The sequence below is a fragment of the Psammomys obesus genome, unplaced genomic scaffold (assembly GCF_907164565.1).
Source record: "Psammomys obesus unplaced genomic scaffold, mPsaObe1.curated_primary_1811, whole genome shotgun sequence".
Classification (NCBI taxonomy): Eukaryota; Metazoa; Chordata; class Mammalia; order Rodentia; family Muridae; genus Psammomys; species Psammomys obesus.
Genome location: NW_026596166.1, coordinates 8,078,111 through 8,089,738, shown reverse-complemented (window position 1 = coordinate 8,089,738; position 11,628 = coordinate 8,078,111). Strand labels below are relative to the sequence as shown.

Genomic DNA, 11,628 nt, shown 5'->3' with positions numbered 1-11,628 from the left:
GTGTGTGTGTGTGTGTGTGTGTGTGTGTGTGTGTGTGTGTGTGTGTGTGTGAAGGACAGCCTGGGTGGCCACACCCCTGACAGAAGCTGGCTTGCCCTCCCCTGACAGCCCTCCATTGCCAGAGCTTTTCAGCTAGGGATGGAGCGTCACGAGCCTCTCCCTGCTCCGTCCACACTGGGATGTCAGCTGGCTTGATCTTGGCAGGCAGCCACAACCTCTGTGGACTCCTGAGAGCAGCAGCTTTGTCGTGTCCAGAACACGCTGGTTTGCAGGGGTCCTCCCCGGATGGGCTCTTAGGATCTTTCTGCCCTCTCTAGCCGATTTTCTCTAAGCTGCGGGAGAAGTTGGTATGATGTGGATGCCCCCTTAGGGCTGAGCGCCCCAAACTCACTTAGCCTCCAGATTTTTAGTTTTCCTCTGAACTAAAAGGAAACCTCAGAGAAGACGGGAGATCTGTTGAGGTTGTACGTGGCCCATGATAGAACACTCGCTTAAAAATGGGTTACGAAACTACCTAGTGGTTTCGTAATATACATAACTTAACAACTGTAATAGTAAAGATTGAACTGATATGCCCTGTTCAAGAAGCAATCAGCACGTGTCTAAATTTTATATAGGAAATTTATTTACTCAACACTTACTTGTGCATGTCATCTGCTTGTAAGCACTGCTTAGACAGTGGGAAAATAGTCATAGCCAAAGACAGCTGCTTTGTGAAACTGCGCTTAGTCGAGGCAGACAGTAATCCCATAATCTCTATATCCAACATTGGATGACATAAGGCTTAAGAGGTAGCTGCTCTTGACTTTTCCCCGTATCTATGACGAGATTTAGTTGATTTCTGTTCCCTGGATAAGAGACGGTCATGAACCAAAGTGCTTCTCTTTCCTGTTTAGGGGTTAGAATTGCAGGAAACGTCCTGCCACACTGCTGAAGCCCAGAGAGTTGATGAGGTGTTTGACAGTGCTTTTCAGCGAGAACACCCACAAGTGTGTGCCCTGAATGAGCACCTGGGGAACATCTTGACACCATGTACTGTTTTGCCCGTGAAACTGTATTCTGATGCCAGGGGTGTCCTGTCTGGCATTATCGATTCTCACGAGAACCTGAGGGAATTTAAAGATGACCTTGTCAAAGTGCTTGTATGGGTGCTCATTCAGTATTGCTCTAAAAGGTCCAGCACTCAGGAGAATATTTACAAAACTGAAAATAACAGAGAAGCCCCACCAGCGCCTCTTCCTGCTTTGAACACTTCACCTTGCCCTGAATCCCTGGAAGACTCAGATAGTTTAAAATCAGATACTTTCCATGACTGGTCTGATGATAATCTTTTTGATGACGAACCAGCTAACAAAAACAGAAAAGAAAAACTTCAGTTCAGCGATCTGCCAGGTACAAATTTGCCTATTCCAGGGTCGGTAGATTCCCAGAGTGCAGATGATCACTATACAGGCACAGGCCCTAAAAACGATCTTTACAAGACAGTTTTGTTGGGATTCCCTGCTATTGACAAGGGACAGCGAGAAGACGTGACCTGTATCCCTCTGATGGAGTTCAGTTGTTCCCAGTCTCACCTGCTGAGTTTACCTGAAGAATGGAGGTCTAACTGTACACCCTATTCCAAAATAAAGGAGATGAGCCCCTTGTTTCCCGAAGACTGGTATCAGTTTGTTTTAAGGCAATTGGAATGTTTTCATTCAGAAGAAAAGTCAAGTGTACTAGAAGAAATTGCAAAGGATAAAGCTTTAAAAGACTTGTATGTCCACACTGTAATGGCTTGTTATATTGGTTTATTTGGAATAGACAACATGGTGCCTAGTCCTGGCCAGCTAGTAAGAGTCTACAATGGTGGTTTGCCCTGGTCTGGCACCTTGGATTGGCTCTCAGAAAAACCAGAACTGTTCCAACTAGTTCAGAAAGCATTCAGGTAACTCATTTTGATTATATACAAGTTGTTTTTTGTTTTTTTTTTTTTTTTAAATCACTAGAAGATTCCTTCATTTATAGTTTTTTGTCGTTGTTGGTGCTTTCATGATTTTTTAAAAGCTTGGTCTATAGTATAATTGTATTGGAAACGATTTAATTTCTACACTTTTGATTTCGTTTGTATAGAGGACTTTTTAAATAAGACTCATTGGATTTCTTGGTTCAGCTGCTTTCATTTTTTTTGTTTGTTTAGAGTTTTGTTGTTTCAGTTTTGAGGCTAGAACCTGGATACCTTGCCTCTACCTCCAGAGTGCTGGTGCTGTAGGCATGAGCCACCACCATCACATGGTTCTAGGGATCAACCCACAGCCTTGTTGTGCATGCTAAGCAGGTATACTGCCCACTGAGTACATCTTCAGCCTCGTCCCCCTCAATTTTTTTTTTTATTTGAAATGGATGACTTCATTTTAGTGGAGGTGGGCTGTTGAGACGTGATCCCAGACTGACCTTGAGCGCATTCTGGATCTCCAGGGATGGCCTGGGCACCTCCCTCCGCATCTTGAGTGCCCACCATCACGTGTGTGCCACTGTGCCGCTCTGCTTGGCTTGAGGTGGATGCTATCCCTCCCGAGTCTTAAAAATAGTGAACAGATAACTCTCATCTCTAAAGTTCATCTTAAATATTCTGAAATTGTTTGGGTTTCCATTTTCTTAGGTATACGCTGAAACTGATGGTTGATAAAGCAAGTTTGGGTCCAACAGAAGACTTTAAAGAGCTGGCCGACTGCCTCAGAGAATATGAGAGGGACTGGTACATTGGCTTAGCGTCTGAGGAGCAGTGGAAGGAAGCAATTCTAGAAGAAAAGCCGTGCTTGTTTTCCCTGGGCTATGAGTCTAGTACGGTAAGGCATTTTCATGTGGAAACCTTAAAGATTAAAAAATGTAAAATATTTGAGCTGATAAATGGTGTGACATTCTAGCTATTGATAATGGGTTAATGGCATTTGAAAGGTATTTATAATCATGGCCCTATGATCAGATAGTATAACCCAGAACAGCTGGTTCATTTCCTTCTGCCCGCTGAATAGGGAACAGTTAAAAACACTGATTACTATACAGCCGCTGTGAGGTAGTCAGCGCATGTAGTCCACCTCAGAGCTTCTGCCCTGTGAGAGAAGCAAGTCAGGGAAAAGATAAGTAAATATCAAGAAAAAGCTGAGCTCTGAAGCACTTCCCAAAAGAAATGATTCATTAGCCACAGTGTGGCTGCCTCAAGGTGAGCAGTAAGTGTGTCCTTGGCCTTGTAACAGAAGGTAATGTGCTTTTTAGGAACCACCCAGAAGAAATCCGCAAGACAGGCAGACTTGGCAGGGAGCTAACTCCGTCACTGTAGATGCAATCCTCAGCAAAATATTAGCTAACCAAGCCAGCAGCCTATAAAAACAACTTTTGTGTCAAAATAGTGTATAAAATCGGTTTAAAATATAAAAAGCCAATTAATGTAATACATAGTAACAATAGGGTAAGAAACAAACACCCCATAATTATCTCCATAGATAAAAAAGAAGAAAACCCCATTTAGTGAAATCCAACACCCTTTCATAGTAAAAACATTTTTTTTCCAGAAATTAAAATTGATATAAAAATGTATGTTACCATCATAGTACTGTGCTGGAAGTTCTGTCTGTGTGTAATGAACGGATTGTTTCTGACCTGAATTCACATTGAACTCCTTGCCTCAGTGTATTGGGAAGTAACTAGGATCTGATAAGATTCTAGGTGTTGAACTGTGTGGCAGGATTAAGGGCATTACAACATGAGGAAACATAACCCTCCTGTTATGTATACCACACAATGACAGAGGAGGAAGGCAGCCTTCTCCAAGCCAGGAAGAGGCCTTACCGCAGCCTAGCCATGTGTGCCCTCACTGCAGTCTCAGCCTCTGGAACAGTGAGAAAACAAACCTAGGCCAATCTCCCCCTTCCTCCCCTTCTCCTCTGCCTCTTCCTCCTCCCCCTCTCTTCTCTCTCCACCTTTCAACAAGGGTCTTGCTGTATGGGCCAGGCGAGTTGGGGGTTCGTGAAAACCTAGGCTCCATGATCACCCTGTCTCTGTCACCCAGGATGCAAAGACTAGAGGCCTGTGCCACCATACTTAGTATCAATGTCTATTGTGTCAGCAACAGAGTAATGAAGCAAAAGAAAAAGGCATAGGATTCAGAACCAAAAACAGAACACTATTTGCAGGCGGCACAATCTTTTCTTTAGAATGTGAGGAATCTATGTTAAAATTATTGAAAATAATTGTAGGATATAAGAAGATGGTCAACATAAAAATCTTCTGTATTTTTACATACCAGCAATAACCAAACCAAAATCAAATAAGGAAATCTGGTTTATATTACACCAAAAAGAATAAGGAACATTGAAATGGCTTAGCAGGTAAAGACCTCGCCACCAAATCTGATGGTGAAAGAAAACCAACTTCTAAAAGTTGTCTTCTATCTGTACACCATGTACATATGTCTCTGTACACACACATACTGAATAAAGTTTAAAGATTTTAAAAACAAAATAAAAGCCAGGCATAGCATCTCATGCCTCGAATCCCTGTGTGCAGAACACAGAAGCAGAGGGGCCAGGAATTCAGGGGTATCTGGGCTACATAGTAAGACCCTGGCTCAAAAGATAATGTACTTAGGTAGAAATTTAATAAGTATAAAACAGGTACCCTGAAAACTGTAAAACATTGTTGAAAGAAGGAATTAAAAATTTAAAGACAAGAAAACTCACAATAAAAATACCCATACTTGTGAATCAAACTATATTGTTAAAAATGTAGTACTTAGGACTATATTTTAGCAGTTAAGAGCACTGGCTGTTCTTCCAGAGGTCCTAAATTCAGTTCCCACCTCCCCCACCCCCCACAGCTCACAATCACCTGCAACTATAGTTCCAGGGGATCCAGTGCCCTCTTCTGACCTCCATGGACACTAGGCTTGCAAGTGGTACACAGACTTATGCACAAGCAAAATACACACTAAGTGTACTTTTTAAGTGGTAACACTCTTCAGATTAATCCATAGTTGTAACACTCTCATTCAAGGCCCATCTGCCTGTAGTAAAAAAAAATGGCAGGATGGCTTTCTAAAACTCATGGAATGTCAAGGAACTTAGAATAGCCAGAAAAGTCTTTTAAAAAGAAAATTGGTGACCTCATACTTGTGAGTTTCAAAATGTATCAGAAAGCACCCAGTGTCAGGTTCTGTGTGGTTCGGCATTAAGATAGCACTTAAGGGAGTGAAATGGAAATAAAAAGAAGGAGACCAAGAGCATCTAATGGAGAATCATTGTTTTCACAAGATGGTACTGAAATAGTTGAGTGTCCACGATTAAGAGACATCATGGATTATGGACATCATTTCCCCGTGGCTGCTACAAAACTCATCCTCACAAACTGGGTGACTGTAAAGAACAGATATGTTGTCTCCCATTTCTGGAGTTGGGAATCTACAGTCAGGGTTTGAGGAGGTCACACCCCCTCTGAGGGCTCCGGAGAAGAGCTCTTCCCTAATCTCTCCTACTTCTGCTTGCTCTTCACAGTCCACCTGTGGCTCTGTAGCACCAGTCTCCATTTTCACATGGCCTTCTCTTCTGTAGTGTGAGGGAGCTCTCCCACCCCTTTCTTTTACAGGGACACAAGACCTTGGTCGGCTTAGGATCTACTGAAACCCAGCATGATCTTATCTCAGAATCTTCAGTTACATCTTTAGGTACCCATCCCAGTAAAGGCCATGTTCACAAGTACCACGGTTAGGACTGACATTCCTTTCATTTGAAGATGCTGTTCAGCCCACTGAAGATTTCAGCTAACACCATATTAAGTAACTGACCTCCGTTGCATCAAATAACTAAACATTAAAACCATGGAAATTTCAGGAGAATATGTGGGAGTAATCTTCATGACCTCAAACTTAAAAATAAATTCTTAGATATGATAACAAAAGTATGAGAAACAAATGAAACCACATCATTAAAAATAAAATGTTTAAGGGCTAGAGCAATGGCTCAGCAATTAAAAGCACTGCTTGCTTTTCCAGAGTACCAGGATTGAATTCTTAGCATCCACATGGTACCTCGACCATCTGGAATTCCAGTCCTGAGAGATCCAACACCCTCTTCTGGCCTCAGACACTATATACACATGGTATACAGACATGCATTCAAGCAAAACACTCATACACATAAAAAAATGAAACTGAAAAAAAATTAAGTAAAACCTTGGAGCTAAGGATATAGCTCAGTTGCTAGAGTGCTTACGTAGGATGGAGGAAGCCCTTGGTTTGGTCACCGCGTAAAACCAGGGAAGGTAACCTAGGACTCCATCATTCAGGAGGTAAAAGCAAGAGGATCCAATGTTCAGAGTTATCCATGGCTGTAATGAAATTTCTCATTCATTCTAACTATGTGAGACCTGTGTCAAAAAATAGAAAAAAAAGTAAATAAATAGGTTAACCAGGACTGGGAAAGTGGCTCATTGATAAAATGTTTGCCTCATGCACAAAACCCTAGGTTGAATCAGAAGTATTAGAAAAGGAAAAACAAAAACAAAAAAAGAATATAGGTTCTATATTTGCTGGTCTGGTGCCTTACTAAACCCAGGACCTAGGATCCTGAGGATTGCCACAAGTTTGAGACCAATCTGGGCTACAAAGTAAGCCCTCAAAACAAAACAAACAAAAAACAAAAGCCAACCAACCAAAACTAAAGTTCTTTGCAAAGTCACACATCCATAATTGCAGGAGAAAGGTCAAGAGTTCAAGGTCATTCCTGGTTAACAGAGGATCCGTAGTGAGTTTACATCTGTGGCCTTCCCGGACCACGTAAGACCCTGTCTCAAAACAAAATAGAGGGTGGAGGGATGGCTCAATGGTTTAGAGTGCTATTGTTTTTGCAGAGAACTGCGGTTCAATTCCCAGCACCCATATGGTGGGTGAGTCTATCTGTAAGTCTAGGTCCAGGGGTCCAGTTCCCTCTTTTGGCCTTCTTGGGCACATGCAGGTAACACATATAAAATAATAGAACAAACTTTTTTTTTTTTTTTTTTTTTTTTTTTAATGAAAAGGAGGACAGAGAAGAAGGGCCAGCACACTTTCTAATCCCCAGGAAGATCAAGACTTCATGGTTATACTGCTGCACAGACTACAGAATTTTATTCTAGCCTGGGCTGTATGAGGCCCTGCCTCAAAACATACAGAATTGAAAAAAATAAACTTTGTGTGTCAAAGCATGCTGTCAAAAAGTGAAAACACTACGAGAATTTGGAAAAATAGATATATATATCAATCATAAAAAATCTGTTACTATAATATGTAAAGAACTTAGACTCTAATCAAAACAGGTGTCTGATTGATTGTGGACAACAGCCATCCGTATACACATTTCTCCAAAGGTACACAGTGACGAAGAAACACATATACACAAAATGCTGCGCCTCATAACATCAGGAGACAAGTCAAAACCATAATAAAATTAGGGCTGAGGTGTGTAGTTTAGCGGTGAAATTACTTGCCTAAGCATGTGCAAGGCGCCAAGCCTGACTCCCACACTACCCAAGAAACAAGCAAAAGCCATGACATTTTACTGTGCTGTGATGGCTCAGTTAAGAGTTAATAAGTCTGGGCAAGGATGTGAAGAGATTATATGCCAATTATAACCCTTATATGCCGATGTTTGGAATATACAGTCACTTTGGAAAACACTCGGGTCATTTCTCCAATAATGGGTCATGGAGCCACAACAGGATCCTGCAGTTGCACTGCAGAGGAGCAAAGGTGTAGGCTGGCGCAGAAACTTGCTGCACACAGCTGCTGGTAGTGTGCTGTTTATAATGGCCAAAAGGCAGAAGCCGTGCATCAAGAGACCATGGGCATTTTATAGTACACCGTACAAGGAAAGGAATGAGGATGGTCGAGGCTACGAGGGCCATGAGCGGGTGAGTCAGTTCAGGTAGCGTCATTGTGATTGCTGGGGGACATGGAATGACCACAGCGTTTCTTACTGAGGCCATGAGAACTGTTCTTAGATTAACTGGGCGGTCACTGCGCGTTCACTGTCTGCCCAGGGGCCATTGGATTATAAACGGACAATTGAAATGAGCGAACTATGCAGAAATCTAACTGTAACCCCGTAAAACTTTCTGAAAAGGAGCCTAGCTGAGGGATTGGCCACTGTGATGACTCTTGATTGTCAGCGAGATAGGACTTAAGAGTCACCGCGAAAACAAACTTCTGGCATGCCCCTAAGGGAATTCTAGATGGGGTTGAGGTGGGGAGGCCCACCCTCGGGTGAAGGGGCAGCATCGCCAGGGCCAGGGTGCCGGACCAACTGAAAGGGAGGAGGGGAGCTGAGCATTGCTCTCTCTGTGGACGCCACACGCTCGGCTCTCCCGTTCCTGCTGCCAAGACCTCCCTCACGGAGCGGACCGGACCCTTCCTTCACTAGGGTTGTTTTTGTCCAGTATTGCCTCAGCAGGGAGAGGACAACAGCCCCGTCCACTAACACTGTGCGCTGCCAAGGCTAAGCGAGTGGTCGGCCAGGGTCAGAAAAGACTAAGTTACTGAAATTCGGTCCTCACAGTAATCAAGTGATAAATGCTCTTCGCGGATTGATTTAGAGAGCTAGGAAAGAGAGGTGACCCCTGATTCCAAAGCCTGGCAGCTTGGGCGTATTTTAAACCACCAGGCTCTACTGTTGGTTGGCGCACACTCCTGCTGTATTTTTCGGTGATCTTCCCTGTCCCCTTTACACTTCCAGGGCGTCTACACCTCAAGGGTCCTGATGCTTCGGGAGCTGTCGGTGCACATCGGGCAGCTGAACGCCGAGGCCATTCGAGGTCAGTGGGCCAACCTCTCGTGGGAACTGCTTTATGCCACCAACGATGATGAGGAGCGCTACAGCATCCAAGCTCACCCGCTCCTTCTGCGGAACCTCACTGTGCAAGCCGCGGACCCTCCCTTGGGCTACCCAATTTTCTCTTCCAAACCTCTCCCTATACATTTGTGTTAGTCCATTTTTACATCCAAATGCAAGGGCGTCGCCAGAGGCGCTGCTGGAAAAGTGAGAGTCGCGGTTCTGGGATGTCGCTAGACTTCCTTGCCGCAGGGAACGATTTAAACAGAAGCTCCCCTGCATCTAACATGGGTAAAAGTAGTTGGCCAATATTTGTGCTGTATGAGTTGGGATCCATTTGGGTAGCTAGAGACATTTGTATACAATTACATGGTTTTTTACTGCTTTGTTAAATGTCTGAAAGGTGGTTTGTCTTTTAAAAAGTCAACAGGTGTGTCATTACATACTAAAAAACATGCATATCAGTGTTTTTTTAAATAATAATGGATCATTTTAATGCTTACCATGACATGTACATATATTTATTTGAAATGTAATTAATTTTTAGTATTTTCAAATGTTGTACTGTTTTAACATTTAACGTGGTATGAACAGTTCCACTCAATGTATTTATTTTTCATATACTTCAGTTTGGAAACCATAAGCACTTCAAATAAAATATCACCAGTTAAATCTTGTTCTTTTTTCTGGGGATGGTGGACATGTTTGTAGGTGCCTACCCATGCTTGTGGAGGCCAGAGGTCAGCCTCAGGCAGTATTTTTCACAGGGATTGGGGCTTGCTGAGTTGGCTAGGCTGGCCAGCCAATGAGCCCCGTATCAGTTTATTCACCTTACATCTAAAGAGTGTCCCCTCCCTCCTCTCTTCCCACCCTCCCCTTTTCCCTTCTTTCCCATCTCCCTTTCCCCCCAGAAAAGGGAAACCCCCTACCCCCATATCAACCCTCTCCAACACATCAAGTCCCATCAGGACTGAGCATATCTTCATCCCCTGAGGCCAGACAAGGCAGCCCTGCCAGGGGGGGAGTTAGCCAAAAGCAGGCAATAGAGTCCATGTTAGAAACAGCGCCCCCCTCCAGTCACCAGGCGCCCCATATGAAGACCAAGCTACCCATCAGCCACATATGTGCAGGGGCCTAGGTCCAGATCATGCATGCTCCTTAGCTGATGTCTCAGTCTCTGAAAGCCCCCATGGGACTGGGTTAGTTGTCCCTGTTGGTCTTCTTGTGAGGTTCCTGTCCCCTCCAGGTCCTTCCATCTTTCCCCCATCACTTCCACAGCACCCCCAGAGCTCTGCCCCGTGCTTGGCCTCGAGTCCCAGCATCTGTCTCCATCCGCTGCTACACGCCTGGCTCTTCACATGGGGGATGGAGACCAAACTCAGGGCATCATGCTTGGGTGGCAAGCACTTTACCAACTGAGATGTCGTCTCCAAGAAAACCTTACCCAGCTTTCCAACTGTTTGGTTAGATGTAAGTGAAACAGGGCTCTTCATTCACCATGGGTGTTCTCACAACCAGAGGCCATCCTATAGTCTTGACTCCTTACACAGTTCTTGCAGCTGATTTACCAGTGGGGTCACAGGTATATGAACTGAAACAGGAAGTAGAGGGAAGTTTCTATGAAGTGATTGGAATTTCGTGTTGGTTCTCTTGCTGCCTAGGAATGATTTACAGTCACTTAAAAGGAGAGAAAGATGGTGGATCCGAACCTCTTCAGATGGAACTTGCCTTATTCCTTACTTGACTTCCAGCTAAGTCTATGAGAACTCCCAGAATCCTAAGATAATAATGCATTATGTTTGAAAATGACTGAGCTTATTAAAGTGTGCTGGTTGTAGTTATTAGCCCAGTTACTGGATCAGTTTATTTTATCAATGCTAAAAAGATTATTTTGGAACTCGTTTCAGATAATAAATTAATGAGATTTCTGTGTTGAATTTCTGGAGGTGTGACAATATAATAAGATGGAGTTTTATGTTATACCCTAAACCAGTTTAGCTATCTGGCTGTGCTTTATCTGATTGGATTTATTAGATGGGCAACATTATATCTTCTTATGCAGAAAAAATGTTCTCTTTGTAGTGGTCAAATGGGGGTTGCATTAACATTATTGGACTTCCCCCCAAACAATTTAGTAATTTTAAATCGTTTGAAGGTTTTTATCATTAGCATAATATCAAGCCTTGCCTTCCCTTGGCCATGACCACATATTTCCCCATTTCATTATTTGGTTGTTTTTTTTTTTTTTTTTTGGGGGGGGGGGGTTGCTTTAGTAATTTAAATCTTTTATTCTTTAAAAACAGTTTTATTCTTTGAGAATTACCAATATGTATATATACAATGTATTCTGAGCATATACACCACCTGTACTCACACTCAAACACCCTCTGGACTCCATCTTTCCCTCTGCCCCACCCCTCATCCCTGCCAATATAATAGCTCCCAACTTCATGTTCTTGTTTGTTGTTTTTTTTTTTTTTTAATCCCACTGAGTCCATGAGCGCTGCCAATGTACACAGGGGTGTGGGCCTGCCTACTGGAGTGTGAGCCGCCTACCCAGTGGCCACATCCCCAGAGGAAAATTACTTTCTGCCCCTCCCCCGCCCCCAGCCAGCAACTGCCAACAGCTCCTCAGCTAGGCGCGGCCCCCGTGAGCCCCTCCTTGTCCATATGGAATTTTGACTGGCCTGATCTACTGCGGGTAGACACAGCCGGTGTGAGCCTATGAGTCGGATGGAGAGTCATGCCATGTCCAGAAGACAGCATGGCCTAGTACTCTTACCCATCCTAA

The 11,628-nt window shown here is 43.6% G+C and overlaps 1 protein-coding gene across 1 annotated transcript in view; it reads left to right on the top strand.

The window, feature by feature from the left end:
* Positions 1-9,498, top strand: part of Pcnx4 (pecanex 4) — a 30,497-nt gene extending 20,999 nt beyond the window's left edge. Inside the window, exons 9-11 of the mRNA XM_055595389.1 lie at positions 897-1,927; positions 2,642-2,828; positions 8,742-9,498. Coding sequence (XP_055451364.1) covers positions 897-1,927; positions 2,642-2,828; positions 8,742-8,993 — 1,470 coding nt within the window. The 3' untranslated portion in view covers positions 8,994-9,498. The remainder of the gene's footprint in view (positions 1-896; positions 1,928-2,641; positions 2,829-8,741) is intronic.
* Positions 9,499-11,628: the final 2,130 nt, after the last annotated feature.